Below are 26,802 nucleotides of genomic sequence, written 5' to 3'. Positions count from 1 at the left end.
TGCATTCGGACCTGAACCAAGATCTAATCGGCTAGTTATAATCACCTAACCAACTCATCCACCAAGTTCCAAGAAAATCTGTCCATAACTGTTTGAGAAGTCATGAGAAATGTTTTTGTTTTTTTTGGCCTTTTCTCAAAGGTGAAGAATCACTCAAATTATATTATCCAGATCTTCACCAAAATCTGATCAATTTGTCCGAGTCACATACCCAACCTGTACACAAACTTTAATCAAAATCAGTCATAACATTTTGAGATGTCCTACTCAGACAAATGTATGTATGACAACATAACCTCTGCACACTTTCGGCAGCAAGTTGTTGAGTGGTAGGAATAAAACAAACAAAAAAAAACCAGGCATTTTAAGGCCATTTTCCATGCTAGAGCAGGGGGTTAGCCTTGCGGGCCGCATGACAATCTTCTCCATTTAGCCCTATTTTCTGCATCTCTCCTTTTTAACCCCCTTGCCCACATTTCTTCTTCCACCATCTTTAGCCAAGTCTTTCTCAGTCTTCCCCATCCTCTACTTCCTTCTACATTCATTTCCATCACTCTTCTCAGCCAGTCACTTTCATCCTTCCTCAACACATGACCAAACCATCTCAACCTGTTTCTCTTCACAGCATCAATCACAGGCTCTATTCTCATCATCTTTCGCAATTCATCATTTGACTTCCTCTCTCTCAATAATACTCCGCACATCCACTGAACCATTCGCATTTCCACCCTTTCCAGCCTTCGATGCTGCTCGACGTTCATTACCCATGTCTCGCTCCCATAAATCATAACACTTCTCACACATTTAGCATATGCTTTTCCCTTCGGCTTCAACGATACTCCCCTCCTCGTCAGCACGCCACTCAGTCACCTAAACTTCTTCCATGCACATCTCACTCTAGCAACCGTTGCCGAGTCTGATCCACCTTCATTCAGCATGTCTCCTAGGTAGCAAAATGTTTTCACACCTTCCAGCTTCACGCCGTCTCCAAGATCCAACTCAACATTTCCTCCATCTGCAGCTCCCTCTGTGCACACCTTACACTTGAATGTAGCTGCCACACTGCTTAATGACCCTCTCAGCAAGCTGTTTTTTGATGAACCCACTCAGCGCACATTGTACATTGGCGGAGTTCACTCCGCCACCCTTGCACACAGCACACGGCCACTTCCCAGTTCTTTATACCTCACCACATGCTTTACCACTAGCCATCACCTTTGTTTTTCTGATTTTCACCTTCAGACCTCTTGTCTCCATTCATTCCTTCCACTTGTTCATCTTCTCCTTCAGTCCATCCATACTTTCCGCAATCAACACCAGATCGTCTGCATACAACAACTCCCACGGTAAACCCTCCTTTACGTTCTGAGCCAGCACCTCCATCACAGCTACAAATAGTAGTGGACTTGGTACCGACCCCTGATGCACTCCCACCTTCACCTCAAACTCACCACTGTTCCTGTCCTTTGTCCTTACAGCTGTGCGCGCTCTCTTGTACATTGCCATCACTACTCTGATCAACCATTCCTCCACTCCTAACTTCCTCAATGCCCATGTCACTATTTTGTGTGGAACCCTATCAAATGCTTTCTCCAGATCAAGAAACCCAAAAAACAACTTCTTCCTCTTCTCCATGTACTTCACCTGCAACTGCCTTACAATAAAAAGTGCGTCTGTCGTTCCTCTTCCTGGCATATATCCAAACTGCATTTCGTCGATCTTCACTTCCTTCTCTCCAACACCCTTTCCAATACCTTCATTCCATGCTCCAATAACTTTATCGCTCGATACGAGCCACAGTCCAGAGGGTCACCTTTCCTCTTGTATAGAGGGACAAGGGTACTCGGTTCCCAATCCACTAAAATGCAGCCTTCTTTCACCACCAGATTTGGCAGGAATGAAAGGGAGAAGTAAATGTAGGTGTCAGTGAAAATAAGAGATTGGAGGTCGATATGGACGAAAGCAGAGGTGACTATGGATGGCACTCTGAGAACACGAGAGAAGATCATGAGGCAATAGCCACTTTGGCTCCCCGTCTGCCGGCATTAGTTGGTGGTGACTAAAGATCTCCCAGTATCCTTTGCAAAGAGTAGGTGAGCTATCGCCAGCACCCTGGTCAAATTCCTGCCCTAGCCTGTAGAGAGCATTGCATCAGGGGCACAGCTATGGCACCAGCAAATGATGTCACCCATGGCTGTGGCTGAATATACGAGACACTCCGGGACCTCCCACTTTAGCCGATAACTCAAATGACTTTGCCATGTTTCCTTTATCTTTATGAATGTTCTCATTATTCATCATTCCCTTGTAAATGAATCCTTTCCTCTTTCCTGATTGCTGATACTGTATCCATATCTCACACTGAAAGTATGATCTAGAGGTACACCCCTCAAGGCTGTCTAGCTTCGGTTTGAATCTCGGCCCAGCTATAAACCGCCTTTATGGTGTTTTGTAGACACTGATTCACCATTGTCATCCCTCGGATGGATATTAAAAAGGGCATCCCATCTGCTGGCATTATTTGCTGTATGTTAAAGATCTGTCCTTCATGAAGTCGAGGCGAGCTATTGCTAGCAACCTGAACAAATTACAAATTCCTCTCCTAAATACTATTGGGAAGGCATTTTCCAACCACAGTATAATCCTTGCCAAGAAACTGCTTCGCCAGCATAGACTGTCCGTAACAGAGGATGGTCAATCAAAATCCTTATCCCATGCCACTGGGATACATATGTTTGGTTTGTGGTGAATTTTTTTTTTTCTTCATTATTCAATCTTCATTCTCGGTTCTCAAACTTAAAAATCTCTGGATTGCCATATGCGATTTACTTTTCTTTATCTTACACTTGTACAATGTGTTACGGATTCGTCACTTCCGTTGTTGTGGTTCTCGTCCACTGTAAACATTTTTGGTTCCATGTACTATTATTGTTATCGTTTAGGTGAAATAGAGATTAATGTTTTCAAAAGGTAAAAAAAGTGTTTTAAAAGAAACCGGAAACCAGATCGGGAACCGGACGAAGAAGAAGAGGAAGAGGCGGAGCAAGTGAGGTCGGAGAAGGAGCCGAGCTGCTTTGAGGTCTTAAGCAAACGTTTGTCAACGGGGGTCACAAGTGAACTTTGTTTCCTGGGAAAGGGATTCCTGCGACAGTTATCGCTGTGACAGATAAACCTGCGTGACAGGTTTTGCAGTTGATTCCAAAGAAAATCGTTGGAGTGCCGTTACGTCTCGTGTACGGGCCGTTGGCCGTTTTGCCTCGCGCCGGTTTTCGCATCGCTCTAGGCTCTTCACCTCGCTTCAACCATTTCACCGCATCCAGACGTTAACCTGGTGTGTGTGTAACGTGGATTTTGAGTGGGAATTTGCGGTTTGCCGATTGGGAGCCGTTGAACGTCCATACCCAAAGGTGTGATTTCCCAGTCGCCTCTTGAGGGCACCTTTGCCCATCTTTGGCAGTGTGACTGTCAACCGAATGGGATTCTGGTCTCGATACGACATCGTTCTGACGATCATTGGAGCGTGGATCGACTTTGACTTGATGCCGGGATAGAGACATTGGGAATGTTCTTTTCGCTCACTTGGAGCACAGCGAGTTACATTGTACGAAACTGATGGTACCATCATAGGAATGATATATTGGTTGTACAATTGATTAATATTGTTATTGTACTGTTATTCTTGTGTGACCTTAATACAATACTTGTTTGTTGCTAACAATTGGTGTGGTTTCACCATTGATCTTTGACATACAGAATAACACATTTTTCTGCCGTGACTCCTCTTGGGGCGCGGAGGTACACCGTGACCGGGGGTTTGGGGAGGAGCACGTAACAAAAGTAATGTACCATCGAGCAGCAAATAAGTTGCGTGCTGTCTTCCATGTCCTCAAATTGAATGGATGGTTATCTAGTCGGAGGTGATGACTAATTTATCACCTCCGCCACTGAACGTGGATGGAGGTTATGTTTTCACATTTGTCTATCTGTCTGTCTCTGATTATGAACAGGACATCTCAAAAAGTTGTGGACGGATTCGGACGAAATTTGGTGGAGGTTGCATATGCGAAAAGGATGAAATGGTTAGCTATTTGTGAAGATACGGATCAGCATCTGGATCCGAGAATTTTAAAGTGATTCTTCAGCATTAAGAGGTAGGGGCCAAAAACGATATGTAGCACGATATATCAAAGTTGTGGACAGATTTGGACAAAACTTGGTGAATTAGTTTCATAGGCGCCAAGAACAAGCAATTCGATTTTGGTTCAGGTCCGAATCCAGATCCAACCTATCAGTGGGATACAAAATGTAAACTGTTGAGCCTGGTGGATCTATGCCCTTCCGAGTGCCGTTCTTGTTAGGTTGTGTTTGCTTTTGTTTGAACATGATGTTTCAAAAAGTTATGGAGGAATTCGGATGAAACTTGATGGGCAGGTTGGGTGCGTGACAACGTTGAATTGATTAGTCGTGATTTTCTCAATTCTAATTCTAATCCTCCTTCAAAGGCTTAGTGGTATGTTAACAGAGTAATATGGCAGTCTTAAGCCGTTTATGTTCATTCACAACAAAATGGGAGTTCGAGTGAAAATAAGCAAATGATAGGAAAGTACTCGGCATTGTAATTTTGTTGATCAACGTACACTGCTTTGAAATCTGAGGCCTCAGATCTTCATTAACGAAGGTGGGCAGAGGTTGTTTTCACCTGTCTGTCTGTCTGTGAGCAGGATATGTAAAAAGGTTTTGCACGGAATCGGATGAATTGATTAGATTTTGGTTAATGTCCCGATGCAGATCTGGCCTCGGGCCTACCAGTGGGCTACAAAAGGTAAACTGTTCAGCCTGTTGAAGGTATGTGCACTACTCAGTGCTGTTCTCGTTTTTAAATGTTGTGTAGCAGTATGCTTTGAAACAGAGGTTTTTTTTTAATCGTATGGAGGTAGCGATTGTTGCATGATTTTATCACTTGCATGTAAAACACAATATTTACATCCTACCTGGAATTGTATGCAATCTAATCTCTTGGCAGGGGAATGTGGGCCTTACAGAGCCACTCACACGAGTTGTGAGCACACAAGTGCTTGGTTTTCCTTTTGTGTTGGCTAAAACAAATAAATAAATAACTGTTGGGTTAACCATGTCCAAAATAAGATATTTGCCAAATAAATAAATACAAATAAAGACATATGGTGACTGATGAGTTTCTGGTAATACTCGGTTTTCTTTGTGGGATTGCCATACTAACTTGGTGCACATGGCTTTGCTTTTTGGGATTGCAGGTGAATGTCTTTGTTATGGGGACACTGAAGTCTTTTGGCTTCTTTTTCATCGCTTTTCAACAAGAGTTTTTAGAGAATGCTGAGAGGACAACATGGATTGGCTCCATCATGTCTTGCCTTCGTCTTTCTGCCGGTATGCTGCTGTTACCAATAATGAACTTTCATTCAAAAAAATGTTTGGAATGGCGAAGTTATGAAATTGTAAAAATAAATAAATAAAAAAAGTTTGAAGGGTTGACACCCTTGCCTCGATGGAAGTCTGCTTTCCTCTCCAGGTTTCTAAACCGCTACTCTTTTGCTATTTGTGACGTTTACCCCACGTGTGAAGTGAAAAGCAGGGTGAAGCAATAATTTGTTCACTTTGTCTGTCTACGGACATCAGTCTATGATTGAGGAAATACTTGCTTTTAATTGAATGTTGTATTTGGAACACAAATGAGAACACGGTCCAGTAGTACTTCAGCTCTGCATTTTGCAAATTGGTATGGAATGTTGGCCCCAAGCACACATGTTAAGAGTAGTAAGGTATTTGTTTTAGTCTGTCTGCCTGGCAGTCAAAGAAAATTGAAAATCATTCCTACCAGGAAACGCACTCTTTAGGGATGTCATAAAGAACACAAACATGTTAAATAAGGTGGTGTAGAAGACGGTGCATCAACAGTGGTAAACTTCCGGAATTTTTATTTATTTATTTTTCTGCAGCCTTTATCTCATTTCAGTTATATACAGTACTTGAACACGAGACCACAAATAACCTTCTTGCCACTTCGAAAAACCTCCAGTTCAGCAGTACTTGGACAAAATATTATGCCATCTCAACCAATCAAATTTTCCGATCGAGCTCTCTGGCAGGGGAATATCGAGATTCCGACAAAATTGTGGCTCTTAGGAAATATAGATTGTGCTCAAACGCAAAGCAAGATTTCAAAAAACCCTTCCCTGTCCTTTTTCTCAAGACTGTGTGAGGTAAGGTATTCTATTTTTTTGTTTGTTTTTGTATACAAGATCGAGGCTCGTGAAAGAGCTAACATTAATCACACAAAAAGACAAACCGACACACAAAACACAAAAAACAAGGGGAGCGGCAGACAAGATGGGGAGAGAGGGGGAAGGACACAAAAGAGAGGGGGAAGAGGGGGAAGGACACAAACACAACATTTGAGAGCAGGGACATCAGGAGGACTTGGGGGGAGGTGGGAGAGTAATAAAACATGTGAACACTGCAAGGACTCTGGGGTGAATTACCGGGGGTAGAAAAGATCAAGGTTTTCGATGGGGGAAGATAAGAGATCGTGGTGAACAGCTGTTTTAAAGACCTGGAGGGAGGAGTGGGATTGAAGGGAGTGGGGGAGTTTGTTCCAGAGGTGGGAGAAAAGAGGAATGAAAGAGTGAAGGTGAGCAGAGAGCCTAGACTTTGGCAGTTTAACCATAAGAGGGTTGCAGGCAGATCTTGTGCGACCTGAAGGAATATTGGGGGGGACGGAGCACAGAGAGAGCTGGGGGAGCAAGGCCGGAGAGGAGTCGGTAGAAGACAGAGACCACCAACCTGACCGGTGAGTGAGTGAAAGGCCCTCGGTGTTGACTACATCGCAGGAGATTCCAATGATTCTGAAAGCTTTGGCCTCAACAGCGTGAAGCCGAGCAAGGTGTGAGGCAGGAGCACCGGCCCAGAGGGGGGAACAGTATTCCATTGAGCTGCGGATGAAAGCCTTGTATGTGGTGAGGAGCTCAGGTGTGCCAAGGAAGGACTTCGCACGACGGAGGATGCCCAGTCGGCGACTGGCTTTGGAGGCCAGCTTGGAAATGTGGTTTTCCCAAGAAAGATCATGGCAGATAGTGAGACCCAAAAGCTTGAGCGACAGAACGTCTTGGAGAGGATTGTTGAGAAAGTAGATGGGAGGGTTGTCCAGTCGTTCCTTTCGGAGAGACATTGTAAGAGTGTGAGATTTGTCAGGATGACCTCTTTAGATTTATTTGATAACCTGTTTCCTTCTCCACTGCCGGTAGGGTTTGATTTCCTTTGGCTGGTCACTCTTATCAACCCACAGTTGGCAAGTGTGATTGAGTATGCCGAACACCTCTCGGCCATCATGAGTTTAGTGAGGCCTTCGTCCTGCAATGGACTGGTTATAGGCTGGAATGAGGGGGATTACAATGTACTATGAACTTGATGTCTACACGGGATATACTCAGTGAAAGACGCATGAAAGCCCACTTGGCGTTTGCAAAAAAGCACCGAAAGGACTCTCAGACTGAGAAACAAGATTCTGTGGTCTGATGAAACCAAGATTGAACTGTTTGGCTTCCGTCTGGCCATTCTGCCACAAATCCCAGATCGGTGGAGTGTTGCAGTGATGGTTGTCCTTCTGGAAGTTTCTCCCATCTCCACACAGGATCTCTGGAGCTCAGCCAGTGACCATCGGGTTCTTGGTCACCTCTCTTACCAAGGCTCTTCTCCCCCGATTGCTCAGTTTGGCCGGGGGGCCAGCTCTAGGAAGAGTCCTGGTTGTTCCAAACTTCTTCCATTTAAGAATTATGGAGGCCACTGTGCTCTTGGGAACCTTCAATGTAGCAGAATTTTTTTTTGTAGGCTTCCGCAGATCTGTGCCTCGACACAATCCTGTCTCTGAGCTCTGCAGGCAGTTCCTTCGACCTCATGGCTTGGTTTTTGCTCTGATATGCATTGTCAGCTGTGAGACCTTATATAGACAGGTGTGTGCCTTTCCAAATCATGTCCAATCAATTGAATTTACCACAGGTGGACTCCAATCAAGGTGTAGAAACATCTCAAAGATGATCAAGAGAAATGGGAGGCACCTGAGTTAAATTTCAAGTGTCATAGCAAAGGGTCTGAATAGTTATGTAAATGTGATATTTCAGTTTTTTCTTTTTAATAAATTTGCAAAACTTTCTAAAATCCTGTTTGCTCTTTGTCATTATGGGGTATTGAGTGTAGATTGATGAGGGAAAAAATGAATTTAAACGATTTCAGCATAAGGCTGGCAACATTACAAAATGTGAAAAAAGTGAAGGTCTGAATACTTTCTGAATGCACTGTAATAGACAACAAAAAGGCCAGTGTTCATCCATATATAGTGTAACACTTTTGGGTAATTTTTGACATTCCACCCTCCCATAATGCTATTTGCTTATCTTTGAAGAAAAAGGAAAAGACTTCTCTTCTCAAATTCCACATTCTTCCATACTTGTACTTTCCATTTTGTATCGGCTTCAATGACAGTCTGCCTGTTTTTATTTCAGTGTGGACTTTAGATGCATCAAATTTTTGTACTTCTGGTCTTGCTTGGATAAGCTGCCCTGTACGAACTATTCAACTACTGTATTTACACGCATGCCAGTTATCTTTCAGACTGCATGATAACTCTGCTCGCTCAGGAGTGGATTTATCTCAATATTTAGCATCAAATATATTTTTTCAATTGATGCTGTAGCATAGAAGGCATTTTGGGTAAATAATCCCGCAGCAGCAACAACAACAACAACAACAACTGTTTCATAGCATGCACTGAAACATCCCCCCCATACATCCACTCCTATCCTTGCGTAACACCATAGCAGTGGTCCAACAACCCATCCATCCCCTTGCATTCCGTAATGTATGGATGGCCTCCTACCAAACTTTCTGGGACGACAAATGTGTAAGTAATATATCTGATTACTATTGGCAGAAGATTCAAATGATGTCCATGCTTTAGCCTTTAACCTAGATATGAGTGGTCAATCTTGCAATCCCAATGGATTTGGCAACATTCATTATTTGCCAAAGTTTGGATGTCCTCGATTCTCTTTGAAATTGCACTGCATAGTGCAATTGTTGACACTACTACTATTACTACTACTATTACTACTACTATTATTACTACTACTATTATTACTACTACTACTACTATTACTCCTACTATTACTCCTACTATTACTACTACTATTACTATTACTATTACTATTACTACTACTACTATTACTACTACTATTATTACTACTACTATTACTACTACTATTACTATTACTATTACTACTACTATTATTACTACTATTATTACTACTATTATTACTACTACTATTACTATTACTACTACTATTACTATTACTACTACTATTATTACTACTACTATTACTATTACTATTACTACAATTACTACTACTACTATTACTCCTACTATTACTCCTACTATTACTCCTACTATTACTCCTACTATTACTCCTACTATTACTCCTACTATTACTACTACTATTACTACTACTACTACTATTACTATTACTCCTACTATTACTACTACTACTATTACTACTACTACTATTACTACTACTATTACTACTACTACTACTATTATTACTACTATTACTACTACTATTACTACTACTATTACTACTATTACTACTACTATTACTGCTCCTACTACTCTGCATGCCCAGCTAAGGGGAGTGGGGGTTAACCCATTTTGCACTGTGATCTCTTGGAACAGGGAGATTGAGTTTAGGGCAGGTCACCGACTCTTCACCGAGTTTAGGGCAGGTCACCGATGCCAGTGATAGCTCACCGACTCTTCATGAAGGGCACAATGTAATATTTAATGCCTGCTTAACCTCCAAGCGATAGCACACTGATGAATCACCCTGCCTGCGAAACACCAGGATGACAGTTTACAGCTGGGCCAAGATTCAAACACATGTCAGACAGCTTAGAAGTGTGTGCATACCTCTAGGCCATCCTACTAACCCAATGACACCATTACTTGCCTGAAATTAATATTATTTTATTGGATACCTGTAGGGCATGCAAAAGGTTTACCATTCTCGATGTCAGGACAATGCTGAAAGCTGCCTATGTGTTTGTTTATGAGCACGTGGCTAATCCTGTGTGCATTTTAGGTCCCCTGGGTACCGTTGCCTGTGGAAAGCTGGGGGAGATGGGCACTGCTGTGCTGGGTGCCCTGCTTGTGGCTTGTGGCTTTCTTTTCACGACGATGGTTAACAGTGTCTCTCTCATCTACATCACTCTGGGAATGCTCGTTGGTAGGTGCTCCAGTGGTATGTGGGCCTCCTCATTGCCCCATGCATTTAAATTGTATTGTTTTTTCACAACATTTAAATTGCATTGAAGTATTTTGATGCTATACTGTATTTCACAAACTTAAAAGTTGACATCCATCAGTGAGTAGCTCTAAGTAGTAGCTACTTCTCAGCATAAGCAACTGTTGGGAAAAAGAAAAGAAAAGAAAAAAAAGCCCATGTCTCGGCAGATCTTTGTCTTTCAACTGTTTATTGATGTTAAAAAAAGGTTGAATCAAAACTTAGTTTTGTGAAGTCGCTAGGAACAACTTCAATGAGCTTCGAACCTTCTATCCATGACTCGTGAGTTAAAGTAATTAGAAATAGAGGTTGTGATGTGGGTTATTGAGATGTATACAAATAAAGGGTGCTTCCAACCTGAAGCTAAAACTAGATTTACACCACTTGTATAAGCAAGAGCAGACTGGTCTCGGGCAACGTTTCACCTGCTTCACAGCAGGCTTCCTGAGGCCAATATCATTGGCTAAGCCCGTTAAACCCCTATATAACATCTGTCGACCCTTTAGAATTGATGTGTGTCTGTGTGTCGGTTTTGGGAAACCACTGAGAAGTAATAGCAACCACCATACAGGTCCCTTAGAATAGTTATTTCATAGCAGAACATTATCTTTGCCCCTTCTCCTTATTTTGGGTTAGTATGTCTTTATGTGTTGGGAAAGGGAAAGACAGGTCCTCCACTCATAAGGGATAATTATCCAGGAGATGCACAAAGATTGCATCCACAGGTTGATTCAGGGTCTTGAAGGACAGAAAACAGGCCAAAGGCCTCAAGAGTGGATGTCTGCAGAAACATTTTGTGGACAAGTAACTTTTCAAACCCACCAATCAGGGCCTGAGGAACTTCTGGGGAGCTTGTGGGGTGGAGTAACGGGCTCCACCAATTGGAAGCCAGGACATCCTCCAACACCCCCCCCCCCACCCCTCTCCCTCCCCACCCTCGGCGAGGGTGGACAAAGGGTGATTCAACACGTTTTTGCACTTGGTTTTTGCACTTGGTTTTTGGACATTGTTGACCTAGCACGTGCCTGAATTATTCTCGCTCTCTGCTGGGTTCACTAAGCACGTGCCTGCATTATTCTAGCGTTTGGAGTTTGGACTCTGTCGGCAGTACACGTGTGCTCCTTTCTTGGTCGGACCCTCTCACAGGCCTCAGTACGTGCCTGCATTACTCTTCGCCTTGTATTCCATTGGCTGTACATGTGTTCTTGGACTCCCTCTCGGTGCACGTTTGAACGACACTCACTTGACCCTGCATGAGATAATGACGTGCTTGCACCATGTGTCCTGACGCACACACTCTGCACGATTCCCGACACGTCTCACCTGCCTGTCCATGCTGGGTCCATGTAGTTTATTCGTAGTGATCATAAGGTGTAGAATAAGCTCAGTTTCTGCTTCTTGTCCTTTTTTCTTTCCTATCGATAAGTTTCAATGTAAATATTTGTAAATAAATCTAATCGTTAAGCGTTTCCTTTCTCTGTCAGTGAATATCTTTTCTTCCATTGGTCCGCCATTGCTCGCACCCAGCTTAGCGATCGGCCATAACAAAATTAGCATTAGCCGGCGGGTACCAACAAAAACCAAGAGCCGTCTAAATTTCCATCCAGGAACAAAAGAGTGGTACACCACCAGAGGGAAGGTACGTAGGTACATTCCCCGATTGGGAGCGTCACATGGTACAGGTAAGCTATCGCGTGACGGACCAATTGGCGTTCGTAGTTGCTGGTTCGCAACCTGCCGAAGTACGTAGTTATTTGTGCGTGGCAGCTGCAGGTCCAGTCAGTTCGGGAGGGAACGGAGGCTAACCCCTTCATAGTAGACCCAGGCTGTGTGTGTGTGTGTGTGTGTGTGTGTGTGTGTGTGTGTGTGTGTGTGTGTGTGTGTGTGTGTGTGTGTGTGTGTGTGTGTGTGTGTGTGTGTGTGTGTGTGTGTGTGTGTGTGTGTGTGTGTACATACACAGTATATACTATATTGGCACCCTTACACTTTTTAAAAATAACTCACAATTTTCCACTTCTTTACTTCACTGTTAATATTACATAACCTTTGTTTTTGATTCAGAACTTAATATATATCCTTTTAAATCAGAAAATAAAAAGAAATGGCATTGACAAAATTATTGACACCCTAGACTTAATATTTGGTAGCACAGAATTTGGACAAAATAACTGCAGTCAAGCTCTTCTTATAGCCATGTATGAGCTTCCTACACCTCTCTACTGGCGAGCCTGGTAGGGACAGGATGTGGACAACTCTTCATGGATTCTTGTGACTGGTTATTGAATGTTTTGTCTACAAGTAGTAAAATTTTGTAACATTCCTTGAGATGAGTAACCAGTGTAGTGCTCGCATAGGAAGAGTGAAATCATGTATGGTTTACCCGGTACGCAAGACGAGTTGTTCACCTCTGAAGGCTTTGGAGTCGCATGAGGTGACCAATCTGGACATCCATTGCAACAGCCCAAGCGTGAGTGTTCGGCTGTGAACAGTAGCCTATGGTGGCAAGCATCCAGGTCAATGAATTTTCTTATTTGTGAAATACAGCAGAGGTGAAGCCTGACTATTACGTTGGTTAGAAACACGAGATGTCATAGACTTTGATTTTTATGTACCATGCTCTTCACAGACCGTTGGTGCTGCCAAAGTAGTTTCTTGGCAAGAGTTGTACTGGGTGGTTCCTGGGTTGCCATTACCTTCCCAACATTGTGTCCCTGCTCTATCCTTTTCAAATGCTGATCATCAAGCAAGGAAGCAGCACGTACCATTGTTGGTCTTTGATATGATTCAGCCGGGTTTGAACCACCAATCTCCAGACTTAGAGGCTGCTCTGACAATTACATTACCGAATCTGGATGTCATCGACATTGTAGTCAAAATACGCACAGGGAGTCCACTCCTTCCCCTTATGCGAGTCGACTTGCATGCCCTGGTTCATGCTGCCATTTTGCGTGTTGCTTTGGTAAAGTGAAAATGTTGTAAAAGTGTGTAGATTTGCAATGTTTTTATTTATTAGATCCACTTTGGAGGATGCCTCAAGATCCCAGCAAGGGGTGTAGCTGAGTGGCAGAAAACCAGGAGTAGAGCAAACCTGGTGTGTGGGTTGGGATGTTTTATGTGGGTGAGTGGTCTTGAAGGGTCTATGCAAGGCTTCATGGCTAAGATTGCCTGAAGAACAAGGTGCAGTGGATCATTAGGCGACTCTCGGTAGCCTCACCATCAGCAAGTCCAAAACTGAGATCACCACAGGGCAGTAGCAGGTGCTATTTGCAGTCAGTGTGGCCTTATCTCCTGGCAGCGGTGGTCATTCAGTGGTGCAGCCACAAGGATACCTGACCCTCCACTGATTTAACTTTAAAGATTTGGCCATGCTGACTTAGCTCTGCTTGAGAGAATGGAACTGAGTGCACTGCTGGTCGACGAGTGAAAACGTGCTAGATTTGTGACTGACCAAATAAGGCTGGAGAGCCTGAGCAGTATTGGGAGGAGGTTGGTATGAGCTTAAAGGCCTGTGCGTGATCAGGGTTGGGTTTAGGGGAATGGGAGAGTTTCTGTTTTGGGTGGTAATTAGCACTACCTAGTTTATTGTGATGCATATTCTAAGCACGAATTGGTTGCCTGGTTGGATCGTAAATCACTTCTTCTTTTTTTTTTACATCAGTCTTTTTATACCATGTTTGCATTACCGTTCCCTATCTTTGGGCATTAATTTTAAAGAAACAATCCCTCATTGATTCTCTGTGTAACTGTGCCATGAAAGAAGGTTGTCATTGGTCTATTTGCTGTGTGCCAGACAGGGTGCCGCACATTGCTGCCTGTGAGCAGTTATCTATAAGCTGTTGTACCCATCTGCTGGTTAGCCACAGCTGAAAATGTATGATGCCAAAATTATTTGGAGAGATGTTACACCTTTGTTTGGGAAGTTTTAGATGTAGTTTGACTGTCTTATTAGTCCCCTACCGGTGTACACCGGAGGGGAATATGGGTTTGCATTCTGTCAGTCTGTCCGTCTGTCTGCAAAGAACAGCTTTCCGGACTTTTTTTTCTAAACTCTTAATGCTAATGATTTCAAACTTGGCACATGGTTTTCTCATGATAAGTTACAGATCAAGTTCGAACTTCACGACGTTTCGATCATTTTTGACGGTTATGGCACTTTGAACTTTGGTAATTTCCCCAACAGTTTTCCGGGCGATAATTTGGAATGCGGTAAGTCAAAGCTGTTAATATTCCTTGTTTTAACTCCAATTTGCATTCTGTTTCCACTTTTAGTGAGAAGTAGGGGTCTGTGCAACCATTCATGAACTTTATTTGGTGCAAATCGGATAATTTTTAGCCGAGTTACCTCAGTGAGTTGGTAATTATATAATTCACACTGCCAGTAGGGGACATGTATTGCAGCGCAATACTCAGAATGCTTGTTTTATTAATCCCTTCCCATGGCTGATGGGATTGAGGGTGATAGTGTGGTTTGTGCATTTAAATTGGTCAGAATAAGGGATTGTACATCAAAACGGGATCCTTCTTTTTCCAACCCCTCCGCACTCCCATTTTGGTCACCTTTAATGTTTGACCTCATTATTCTACTCGTGATGCATAACTCGGACAAACCAATGTACAATTTGTTCCAAACTTCCATGCCATATCCATGAATGCTCTTTTGATACATGAGAATGTCTACAATGTATATTTTATAGTTATCGGAGCACAGTGAAAGGCCATTCAACCCATCTTGCCAGTGTTCAACTTTCCTCGTAGGAGTCTTGATACTCGAGCAGTACTCTAATATCTCTGCATGTGGTGATGGTTTTTTTTCAAGGGGACAGGGGGTTGGGTTGTGCAATTGTTGCAACCTATGGTTGTTTGGCCATTGCCTTTATCAAATGCTAAGCGTCGAGCTACGAAGTGGCACGTACGATTTTTGTATTTTTGGTATGACACTGCCTGGGTCAAGTTAGACCTGCTAGACTCGGAGCAGACCCACTGACTATTAATCCATCGAGTCTGATTCTGATGTGCAAAAAATTGTTGACTGTAGTTTGAAATTGTAAATGTCGATCACTCGGGTAGACACTAGACAGATATCTTCATCACCAGGTGGATACGTTTTCCTGCTTAAGGTGAAATGTATGTGCTGAAGCTGTGTATTCTCATTGTGCCTTTGAATTTAATTTTATGATTGCTAAAAAATAAATAATTATTCGTGTGTGTGTGTCAGTGTGTGTCTGTCAGTCAGTCGGTCACACTTTTTCTCAGGGTGGCTGAAAGGATAAGGTCAAGCTTTCACGGGTTTGCACATGCAAGCATGGAAACTGCCATAAGACGATGGTTCGTCGGAGTCGTGGAGTGTTTTTTGAAAAAATAAACTTTAAAAAAATTATTATTTGTAATCGCTCTGCAGTATGGAAAAGGAAGCCATTGTAGCGATGTAAAATATATTGTTAAATGATCCCTGACACATTTAACATTGTAACTATGGGATCTTTAAGGCCCACCAACTAATGCTGTCAGAGGGGATGCACAATTTAACGGCCATCTGAGGGACGGTGCACACACATCATTGCCCTGCTTGTGAAACCCAAGGGCAGCAGTTTGTAGTGGGTCGAGATTCAAACCCAGGCTGACCGGCTCAAAAGGATGTTTGCATACCTCTCGGCTATCCTGCCAGCAATGACAGTGCTCAATCTATTATCTGAAGAAGGTCCCAAATTGCTATCTATATATATACAGTATATATATTTTTTTATATAGATGTGTGTGCATGTGAATTCTCACAAATTGGTTCTGACCCTTTCATTTTATTACTATTTTCAACCCTCGACCTCCCACCCCAAAACACATTACAGGCCTTGGGTTTGCTTTCCTCTACCAATCTGCTTCCATCATGATTGCACGGTACTTCAAAGCGAAACTGTCTACAGCCTATGCCATATCACGTTCAGGGATGGGTCTCACATTTGCCCTGGCTCCTTTTATCCAGCTGTTGCTCGAACAGTATGGGTGGCGTGGTAAGTGATATTACATCACAATATTCCTCGAATGGTATTTTTGTTTAAACGGAGCTGGATTTTTATGATGTTGGTTCATACATCTTTACCCCGTCTAAAGTTGTCATTGATCAACCTGCTACTTTCCTGCCTCGATTGTGTTGACAATGCACGTAAGCCAGACATCTTCTTATTTTATGCATTCCTTTGCCTCATATTAGTTCGAATTTTTAAATATATATTTAAATATTAATTTTGATTATTTGTGTGAGGGGTGAGTGGTGGGAATGATTACAATCAGGGTTTCTTTTGAATAGCAATTTATTTTGTGATTTCAAGTAAATGTATTTTTTGTGGGGGTGTTAACTGCAATTTTTATTTATTTGCACATCTTGAATGTTTCTCCTTCTAAGCCTCCTTTTTTTTTTGTTTTTTTGTTCGTTTGTTTTTCTTCCCTTAATTAATTCGTCACAGCTAATGCGACGTGCTTTTAAATGAGGGAAAAATATCTTGAATAGACAAATTGCATGATTAGGGTAGATGGGTGGATGAACGCACCATGTTCTATCATCTATGTAAAGTGTCTGTTCTGCTGAAGCAGTTTCTTAGCCAGGGTTACAATTATGGATGGATTTCCAATGCTGACTAAGCCATGCCATCACCATCTGACACAGGATGCTCGGGTGAGGGTGCTGGAAATTGATGAGGATGCTAGCGATAGCTCGTCTACTCTTAATGAAGGGTGCTAGGTTTATCTTTATCATCCACCAACTAGTGCCAACCCGGTTTAACATCCATCCAAAGAACGCACACACAGACGAAACACCAGGATGACGGTTTATAGCTGAGCTGTGCTTCAAACCCAGGCTGGGCAGCTAGGAAGTGAGTATGTATACATCTCAGCTGTCCTACCAGCCAATGAATAGAGTAGATAAAGCAACACGTCACACACATTGCACTTTAACAGGTCATGAGGGTGATACCTTTTAGAGGCTGTTCTTTTATTGCATTTTAAAAATAGGGTCAGAAAAACAAGCTTTGGTTGTTTAGAGGATAAATGTCAGATCAGTGTAAAACTATTTCCCTTGCACTTCAACTTTACAGTGATGCACTTGCCACGTTTGCTACCGGTAGGCATTCTTTGAAGATCCAATGCAGCTTTTCACAGTAACAGTATTCCCCCACACACAAACTAAAAAGTTGCATTTGATTATCACAAATGTAAAAATGGTTTGTATATGTATTAAGGGAGGATAAAAAGTGAAAAATCTACAGCCGATTCTAATCCGTAGCAAGCGATACTCGTATAGTAATTTTGATTTATCACAAGCACGAAGTACCGTACGAGCATCACTTGGAAAAAATAATCGAAAGCAACTTTTCTTTGGCATGTGGTACATCATGGCTGCTCTATATCCATCTTCCAGTACTTAGTCATGGCCAAAAATATTGGCACCCTTTCACTTTTTTCAAATAATGCACCATTTCTTCCAGAGAATTGTTGAAATAAAAAAATATTTTGGTATCCACATATGTGTTTCTTTGGTTTGCAGTGGAACAAAACAAAAAAGCTGAAAAAATTACTAAATCTAAGCTTACTCCACAAAAAAATCCTAAAATGGCCCGGACAATATTATTGGCACCTTTTATAACAACAACAACAACAACAACAACATGCATTTTAAGGCCATGTTCCCTGCTAGAGCGGAGGTTAGCCTTGCGGTCCCCATGACAATCTTCTCCATTTTGCCCTATTTTCTGCATCTCTCCTTGTTAACCCCCTTGTCCGCATTTCTTCTTCCACCATCTTTAGCCAAGTCTTTCTCGGTCTTCCCCGTCCTCTACTTCCTTCTACATTAACTTCCATCACTCTTCTCAACCAGTCACTTTCATCCTTCCTCAATACATGACCAAACCATCTCAACCTGTTCCTCTTCACAGCATCAATCACAGGCAATATTCCCATCATCTTTCGCAATTCATCATTTGTCTTCCTCTCTCTCAACGATACTCCGCACATCCATCGAACCATTCGCATTTCCACCCTTTCCAGCCTTCGTTGCTGCTCTACGTTCATTACCCATGTCTCGCTCCCATAAATCATAACACTTCTCACACATGCAGCATACACCTTTCCCTTCAGCTTCAGCGACACTCTCCTCCTCATCAGCACGCCACTCAGTTCCCGAAACTTCTTCCATGCACATCTCACTCGAGCAACCGTTGCCGAGTCTGATCCACCTTCTCCATTCAGCATGTCTCCGAGGTAGCAAAATGTTTTCACACCTTCCAGCTTCACGCCGTCTCCAAGATCCAACTCAACATTTCCTCCATCTGCAGCTCCCTCTGTGCACACCTTACATTTGAATGTAGCTGCCACACTGGTTAATGACCCTCTCAGACCACTACATTTTTGATGAACCCACTCAGCACACATTGTACATTGAATGGAGTTCACTCCGACACCCTTCCTGCACACAGCACACGGCCACTTCCCAGTTCTTTCCACCTCACCACATGCTTTACCACTTGCCATCACCTTTGTCTTTCCGATATTCACCTTCAGACCTTTTGTCTCCATACATTCCTTCCACTTGTTCATCTTTTCCTTCAGTCCATCCATACTTTCCGCAATCAACACCAGATCATCTGCATACAACAACTCCCATGGTAAACCCTCCTTTACGGTCTGAGCCAGCACCTCCATCACAGCTACAAATAGTAGTGGACTTAGTACCGACCCCTGATGCACTCCCACCTTCACCTCAAACTCACCACTGTTCCCGTCCTTCGTCCTTACAGCTGTGCGTGCTCTTTTGTACATTGCCATCACTACTCTGATCAACCATTCCTCCACTCCTAACTTCCTCAATGCCCATGTCAATACTTTGCATGGAACCCTATCGAATGCTTTCTCCAGATCAACAAACCCAAGAAACAACTTCTTCCTCTTATCCATGTACTTCTCCTGCAACTGCCTCACAATGAAAAGCGCATCTGTCGTTCCTCTTCCTGGCATAAATCCAAACTGCATTTCGTCGATCTTCACTTTCTTCCTTATCCTCCTCTCCAACACCCTTTCCAATACCTTCATTCCATGCTCCAATAACTTTATCGCTCGGTACGAGCCACACTCCAGAGGGTCACCTTTCCCCTTGTATAGAGGGACGAGGGTACTCAGTTCCCAATTCACTGGAATGCGGCCTTCTTTCACCACCAGATTACAGATCTCTGTCATTCTCTTCACACCCCAACTTCCTGCTGCCTTCAACATATCTCCCACAACTCCCGTCAGCCCTCCCGCTTTTCCACTCTTCATTGCTTTTATCGCTTCCTCAACTTCCTTCTCAGTTATCTTCTCTGCCGGTCCTAAAACTGGGTTACTCTCTATGTTGCCATCCCATTCATTCTCTGTATTCAACAGCATTTCCATATATCTTTTCCATCTTCCTTTAATTCCATCTGGGTCGACAACCATTTGTCCCACTTCATCCTTCAAGCAACTCACCCCCATCACATCACACCTCTCTTTCGCTATCTGCTTTGCAATCCTGAATACTGCTTTCTGACCCTCTTCCGAATCCAAGCGTTCTCCGAACATTTTCCTACATGCCTCCTGCGCCTTTGCTACCTCTTTCTTTGCAGCCTTCCTGGCTGCCTTATAACTTTCATGCTCTGCTGTTTCTGCTCCCGTACCCTTTGCCTTCTGCCACTCTTTGAACTTCTTCCTCTTCTCGTCAATCCTCTTTCCAACCTCAACATCCCACCACCATGTTTCCGAGTGCCTCGGTGGTCCTTTTGTCCATCCACATACCTCACCAACGGCTCCCAACAGACTAGCTTTCATTGACATCCAACCACTTTCAAGCTCAACCACATCATCCTCTACCCTACTCAGCCTCTCTTTTAATGCCTCCCTTACTGTCACCTCTTTCAACCTCCACACCTTCATTCTCGGTTGGTACTTCACCCGCCGAGCTCTCCTCGCACCTTTCACCCTTATGTCGCAGATAACCAAGTGGTGCTGTGAAACAGCCTCCTCCCCCGGGATCACCTTTGTGTCCCGGAGGTGCCCCCTATCTCGCCGACGCACCATCAGGTAGTCAACGGTTGTCGTCGACCCACCTGACGTGTATGTAACAAGCTTATTGTCCTCTTTCTGGAACTGAGTATTACAAATCAACAAATCAGCTCCATCAGCAAACTCCAAAATCCTTTCACCTTCTCCATTTCTCACACCATATCCGTAACCCCCATGAACTCCCTCAAAACCATCCATACTCCTTCCCACATGTCCATTCAGGTCTCCTCCCACCACAACAACTTCCTCATCTTTCACGTTTTCCATCAGCTTCTCTATCGCACACCAGAACTTGTCCTTCTCTTCATCGCTTCGACCAACCTGCGGAGCATATCCCGAGATGACGTTCACCAAGAGCTTTCCAATCATCATTTTCACCATCATCAACCTATCACTCACTCTAGTCACACTCACCACACTGTCTACAAACTCCTCAGAAAACAGGACACCAACACCATTCACGCCCTCCGGGCACCCTTGCCACACAAACTTGTATTTCTGTCCCTGCCTACCCTTCACCATTCTCACACCACTTCCCTTCCATCTCGTCTCTTGCACACAACATATGTCCACTCTTCTTCTGACCAATACTTCCACCACTTCTCCTGATCTCCCTGTCATTGTCCCCACCGTCCGGTGGGTGGCGCTGGCAGGGTGTAATTAGACCTTTTATAAGTTGTGAGAAATAATTAGACCAAGCAGGTGATTCACCTTTTCTTTGGAATTGAACTCACCTGTAGTGAGTTGCAGGTGCCTTCAATATAAAATTCATTCAACCAGTTTGAATGTAGAAAAGGAGTCATTCTGCTGTTTTGTGCCATTGTGTGTGCTGCAATGAGCATGGAGAAAATAAAGAAAACCAGAGAATTGTCTGAGGAGGTCAGACACAAGATTGTAGCCAAGCATGGACAATCTCAATGCTACAAGTCTATCTCCAGAGATTTTGATGTTCCTGTGTCCAACGTACATAATATCAGGAAGTTTAAGGCCCATGGCACTGTGGCCGCAAGAGAAAACTTGATTGAAGATTGCAGCGAAGGATTGTTCGAATGGTGGAGAAAGCACCTCGATCAACTACCAAACAGATTCAAGCTGACCTTCAGACACAGGGTACGACAGTTTCAACTCGCACCATCCGTCACCAACTCTGTGAAAGAGGGTTGTATGATAGGAGACTCGGGAGGACCCCGCTGCTAAGAGATTAAAGAAAGCCCAACTGGAGTTTGCCAAAACACACCTGAACAAGCCAAAATCTTCTGGGAGAATGTCATGTGGACAGATGAGAGCTTTTTGGTGAAGCACATCATCTCGATGTTTACAGAAAACAAAATGAAGCCTTCAAAATAAGAACACCTTCCCTACAGTCAACATGGAGGAGGTTCAGTGATGTTTTGCGGTTGCTGTGCTGCCTCTGCACTAGGTTTCTTGAATGTGTGTATGGCATCATGAAATCAGGAGATTACCAAGGCATTTTGGAGCGTAATATTCAACCGTGTGTCAGAAAGCTGGGTCTCCGTCAAAGGTCATGGGTCTTGCAGCAGGACAATGACCCCAAACACTTCAAAAAGCACCCAGGAATGGTTCAAGACAAAACGCTGGACTGTTCTGAAGTGGCCAGCACCGAGTCCAGATCTAAATCCCATTCAACATCTGTGGGGAGATCTGAAAACAGCAGTTTTTTTTTTTTTTTGTATACAAGATCGTGTAAGAAAGACCCAAGGGCATTGAGTTGGGACTTATTCAATCAATGAGTTGGGAGAAGGCACCCTTCAAATCTGGGAGAACTGGAGCAGTTTGCACAAGAAGAGTGGGCCAAACTGCCAGTAGAGAGGTGTAGGAAGTTCATTCATGGCTATAGAAAGTGCTTGACTGCAGTTATTTTGTCCAAACGCTGTGCTATCAAATATTAATTCTAGGGTGTCAATAATTTTGTCGATGCCATTTCTTTTTATTTTCTGATTTAAAAGGATATATTAAGTTCTGAATAAAAAAAACAAAGGTTCTGTAATAACAGTGAAATAAAGAATTGTGGAGACAAACACTTTTATCAATTTCACCTTATCTATATGTATAAAAAAGTTTTTGTTTGTTTGTTTCTGTCTGAACAGTGAAAGATAGGAGGAAACCTCTAAAATAAAAAATGTCGGGACGGGCCCCGGGAAGGTTATAGACTAGGTGGCGAGGCCGGTCGAGGCCCACCTCGGCCAGGCTGGGCACATTTCGCAATTGAAAGCTGAGCTGAATTATGGTAGTCAATCTTCTACGGCCATGAGTAAAAGCTGAATTATGGTAGTAAATTCATTCAAAAAGAACCTGGGCAACGCCGGGTGCTTTCTGTGTGTGTGTGTGTGTGTGTGTGTGTGTGTGTGTGTGTGTGTGTGTGTGTGTGTGTGTGTGTGTGTGTGTGTGTGTGTGTGTGTGTGTGTGTGTGTGTGTGTGTGTGTGTGTGTGTGTGTGTGTGTGTGTGTGTGTGTGTGTGTGTGTGTGTGTGTGTGTGTGGTGTTTTTTGTGTGTATTTATTGCGTACGTCTATTGATTAATTACGTACTATTCAAATATGCCTTTGAACCATTTAGACTGCTGAGATCCCTTCGACCTTGGAAGACCCTTTAACACTTAACACTTGAGACCCTGAGGACCCAAAAAAACCCAGACGACCCTGAAGGCTCAAGAGTCCCCAAGGACCCAAAAGTCCCCGACGATCCAAAATACTGAGTCCAGCAGGCAGGTATGCTACAAGGCTCTGAAGACAAATGAAAATTTGGTACCCCCTAGTTTTTTGAGAAAATTGTGAGTTATTTGAAAAAAAAAGTGCAAGGGTGCCAATATTTTTGGTCATGACAGTAGAAGGACAATGGGGGTTCTAGGACACATATAATTTAACATTGAAGTCGATGGGGAAAATTATGGCAACTTATTGACTCGCACCCCCTGTCTTGAAAAATTACACCCTTTTATTCTTTTAACTTGTTAACTCTCCACATTTAACTTATTAACTTATTAACATTTTTCATTATACTCTGAGACCCAACGAATACTTGCTTCATTTTTCGGTAATAGCTTAATTTTCTTAAAAGCAGAATCACCATCTCAAATATTGATAAATATTACATTAGAATTTAACTCATTGTCTCTTGAGCTAATATGAAATGATAAACCTCTCTTAATGACCTTGTCTGAAATCCTCCAGAGCCACATCATTTTGAGATTATAGAAAATTATTTTTCCATTGATTTCTTGACAACAGTCAAGCTTTCACTCGATTCAAAGATATTACCTCAGAGCCTCTAACTTATTTGTATTTAAATTTATTCGCTTATTTGTTTTATCTACTCTTACCCCTGTTATTTCTTCAATGATACTTATTTGATATTTCTCACATTCATGATGTTTTCCATTTATATACCAAGGCTGTCTATACCTCCACTCGTTATTTTGGTTATTGCTTGGTTCTATCATTTATATATTGGTAAAAAAGGTGGCGGTAGCCCATTAAAATCCCTAAACCCCATTTTTATCTTATCATTTATACTCACTTATGGGATCACTTAATCACGTATGTTTATCTTAATATGTCTTCACACTTATGCTTATCACTTATATTTATCTTAACACTTATAACCATAAGGGAGACTACCGATTCCATTTTCTAAAACAAACCTCTTATCAAAAGCTCCAAGAGCCTTCTTATTTACCTCTTGTGAATAATTGATGTTTATAACTTCTTATCGTATTCATTTTTTCTAAACACTTCTTTCCTTAAAGTAAAACAATTATAATAATTTCCAAAGTTTATTGTTTCTTTAATGACATTTTTCTTTATTCCTTTTAACTTTGTCACTTTTCAATAATATTATCAATATTTATAAGCATAAGCCTTCGATCTCAATCCTATAAATTCACTCATTACCTTACCCCCCCCAATTCATCCTTAAACTTTCCAATAACCTTTTTATTCTTTGAAGAAAACAACTTATCACCTGACTTGTAATTACTTGTCAATTAGATGGTATTCATAGAATACTTACCCTGCGCAGTCAACTTGGTGTGACGACTTCTATTTTTGAATTTCTTTTTTTTTTGATCCAATATGGCTGCCAGACCACGTGAGCGATGACATCATAAATTTATATTCTCTAAATAATTGTTGCATAGATCATGCTCAATAAATTTCAAACTGATCAGACTAAGCATTGTCCCTGTCAAATTATGACGTCATAATTATGGCACCAATGACGTCATCGTTGACACCTATTCCCCATATGGAGTTCTTTACAATGAGCCACGTTTCAATTTTTTAAATGCTGACACGGCACACACTTTACTTTACTGAAATGCAGACACAAATGTTATATTTTCGTCAAAAATCGTCGGAATTTCGCTAAATCTGTTTTGGTCGTGTGTTACTATACCTCAGCGATTGACAAATCTGAAATCAGAATTTTATTTGAGGTCAATGACCCCGTGAGTTCGCTCCGTACTTTGCCTGATCGTCATGTGCAGTGTGATGAATTCAATTCCCACTCAAGACTTCTTCACGCAATAACAACTTGTAGCTTCCAGACTAGATCCAATCATCTTGAAATTTTGCACACGTGTTACACTTCATGACCTCTGCTATAATGTAAAGCTTCACGTCGATCAGTGAAGCGGTTCAAGAGTTATACATTTTTTAATATTTGCGTTTAATTATATATATCTGCCAAACCACGTCACCTATCGCAAATTCCAAAGGTGATTTTAGTAGACTGATATGCTGAACACATCTGAAGTTTCCCCCTAATAGGATCGAAAATGAGGGAGGTGCTAGGTTTTAAAAGTTTATGCTTAAAAACGCCATAACTCCGAAACCATGCGATGCATGACGTCATGCTCGCTGACCTTTTTGTTTGTCATGGGTATGGGATTCTGCCTGCAAAGTTTGGCCTCGATCTGTTCTTCAGTCGTTTAGGAGAAAATTGGCTTAGTGTTTTTTCACTCAAAATAGGGCGTCAGCACCACGTGACCTACGACGTCATTATAATTTTATTTCTGCATCAATTTATATTGAGAAGATGCTCAAATTTCATCCTGATCGGATTATTTTTATTTTTTTTAACTTGTCGAATTATGACGTCATAACGGCGGCACCTATGACGTCATTATTCACATGTTATTCCGCATGGAGGCTGCAGACTGCCGATCTGAGGGATGAGGAATGGAGCGGCAGAGAGTGGAGTCGTCAGCAAAGAGGATTTTCAAGAGAGTCTGAGATCATTGATGAAGACCAGAAAAAGCTCAGTGCCCAGAACACTGCCTTGGGGAACTCCAGCCTGAACAGCAAGGGGAGATGAGAGAAACCCATTCAGGGCCACACGTTGAATACGACTAGAGAATTAGCCTTGCGGTCTCCATGACAATGTTCTCCATTTTGCCCTATTTTCTGCATCTCCCCTTGTTAACCCCCTTGCCCGCATTTCTTCTTCGACCATCTTTAGCCAAGTCTTTCTCGGTCTTCCCCGTCCTCTACTTCCTTCTACATTCATTTCCATCACTCTTCTCAACCAGTCACTTTCATCCTTCCTCAACACATGACCAAACCATCTCAACCTGGATGCTGTGAAGAGAAACATCACAGCTCTATTCCCATCATCTTTCGCAATTCATCATTTGTCTTCCTCTCTCTCAACGATACTCCACACATCCACCGAACCATTCGCATTTCCACCCTTTCCAGCCTTCGTTGCTGCTCTACGTTCATTACCCATGTCTCGCTCCCATAAATCATAACACTTCTCACATGCAGCATACACCTTTCCCTTCAGCTTCAACGACACTCCCCTCCTCGTCAGCACGCCACTCAGTTCCCGAAACTTCTTCCATGCACATCTCACTCGAGCAACCATTGCCGAGTCTGATCCACCTTCTCCATTCAGCATGTCTCCTAGGTAACAATGTTTTCACACCTTCCAGTTTCATGCCATCTCCAAGATCCAACTCAACATTTCCTCCATCTGCAACTCCCTCTGTGCACACCTTACACTTGAATGTAGCTGCCACACTGGTTAATGACCCTCTCAAGCCACTACATTTTTGATGAACCCACTCAGGGCACGTTGTACATTGAATGGAATTCACTCCGACACCCTTCCTGCAAACAGCACACGGCCACTTCCCAGTTCTTTCCAACACACCACATGCTTTACCACTTGCGATCACCTTCGTTTTTTCCGATATTCACCTTCAGACCTTTTGTCTCCATACATTCCTTCCACTTGTTCATCTTCTCCTTCAGTCCATCCATACTTCAATCAAAACCAGATCACCTGCATACAAAAACTCTCGTGGTAAACCCTCCTTTACGTTCTGAGCCAGCACCTCCATCACAGCTACA

General features: G+C 42.6%; 1 protein-coding gene across 10 annotated transcripts in view; it reads left to right on the top strand.

The window, feature by feature from the left end:
* Positions 1 to 26,802, top strand: part of SLC16A4 (solute carrier family 16 member 4) — a 143,355-nt gene that overhangs the window by 77,451 nt on the left and 39,102 nt on the right. For 8 of the 10 annotated variants that reach the window (XM_078786507.1, XM_068130400.2, XM_078786511.1 and 5 more), the window contains 3 exons: positions 5,274 to 5,406; positions 10,164 to 10,307; positions 16,208 to 16,369. In XM_078786507.1, the coding sequence (XP_078642633.1) occupies positions 5,274 to 5,406; positions 10,164 to 10,307; positions 16,208 to 16,369 (439 nt within the window). Of the gene's footprint in view, positions 1 to 5,273; positions 5,407 to 8,849; positions 8,933 to 10,163; positions 10,308 to 15,579; positions 15,690 to 16,207; positions 16,370 to 26,802 lie in introns of those variants that run through there. The other 2 variants (XM_068130402.2, XM_078786509.1) reach the window with 2 other exon arrangements.

Source organism: Myxine glutinosa, chromosome 11 (assembly GCF_964187855.1).
Source record: "Myxine glutinosa chromosome 11, kmMyxGlut1.1, whole genome shotgun sequence".
In the NCBI taxonomy this organism is placed as follows: Eukaryota; Metazoa; Chordata; class Myxini; order Myxiniformes; family Myxinidae; genus Myxine; species Myxine glutinosa.
Note: the sequence above shows the minus strand (reverse complement) of the source record. Positions and strands in the feature narration are given on the sequence as shown.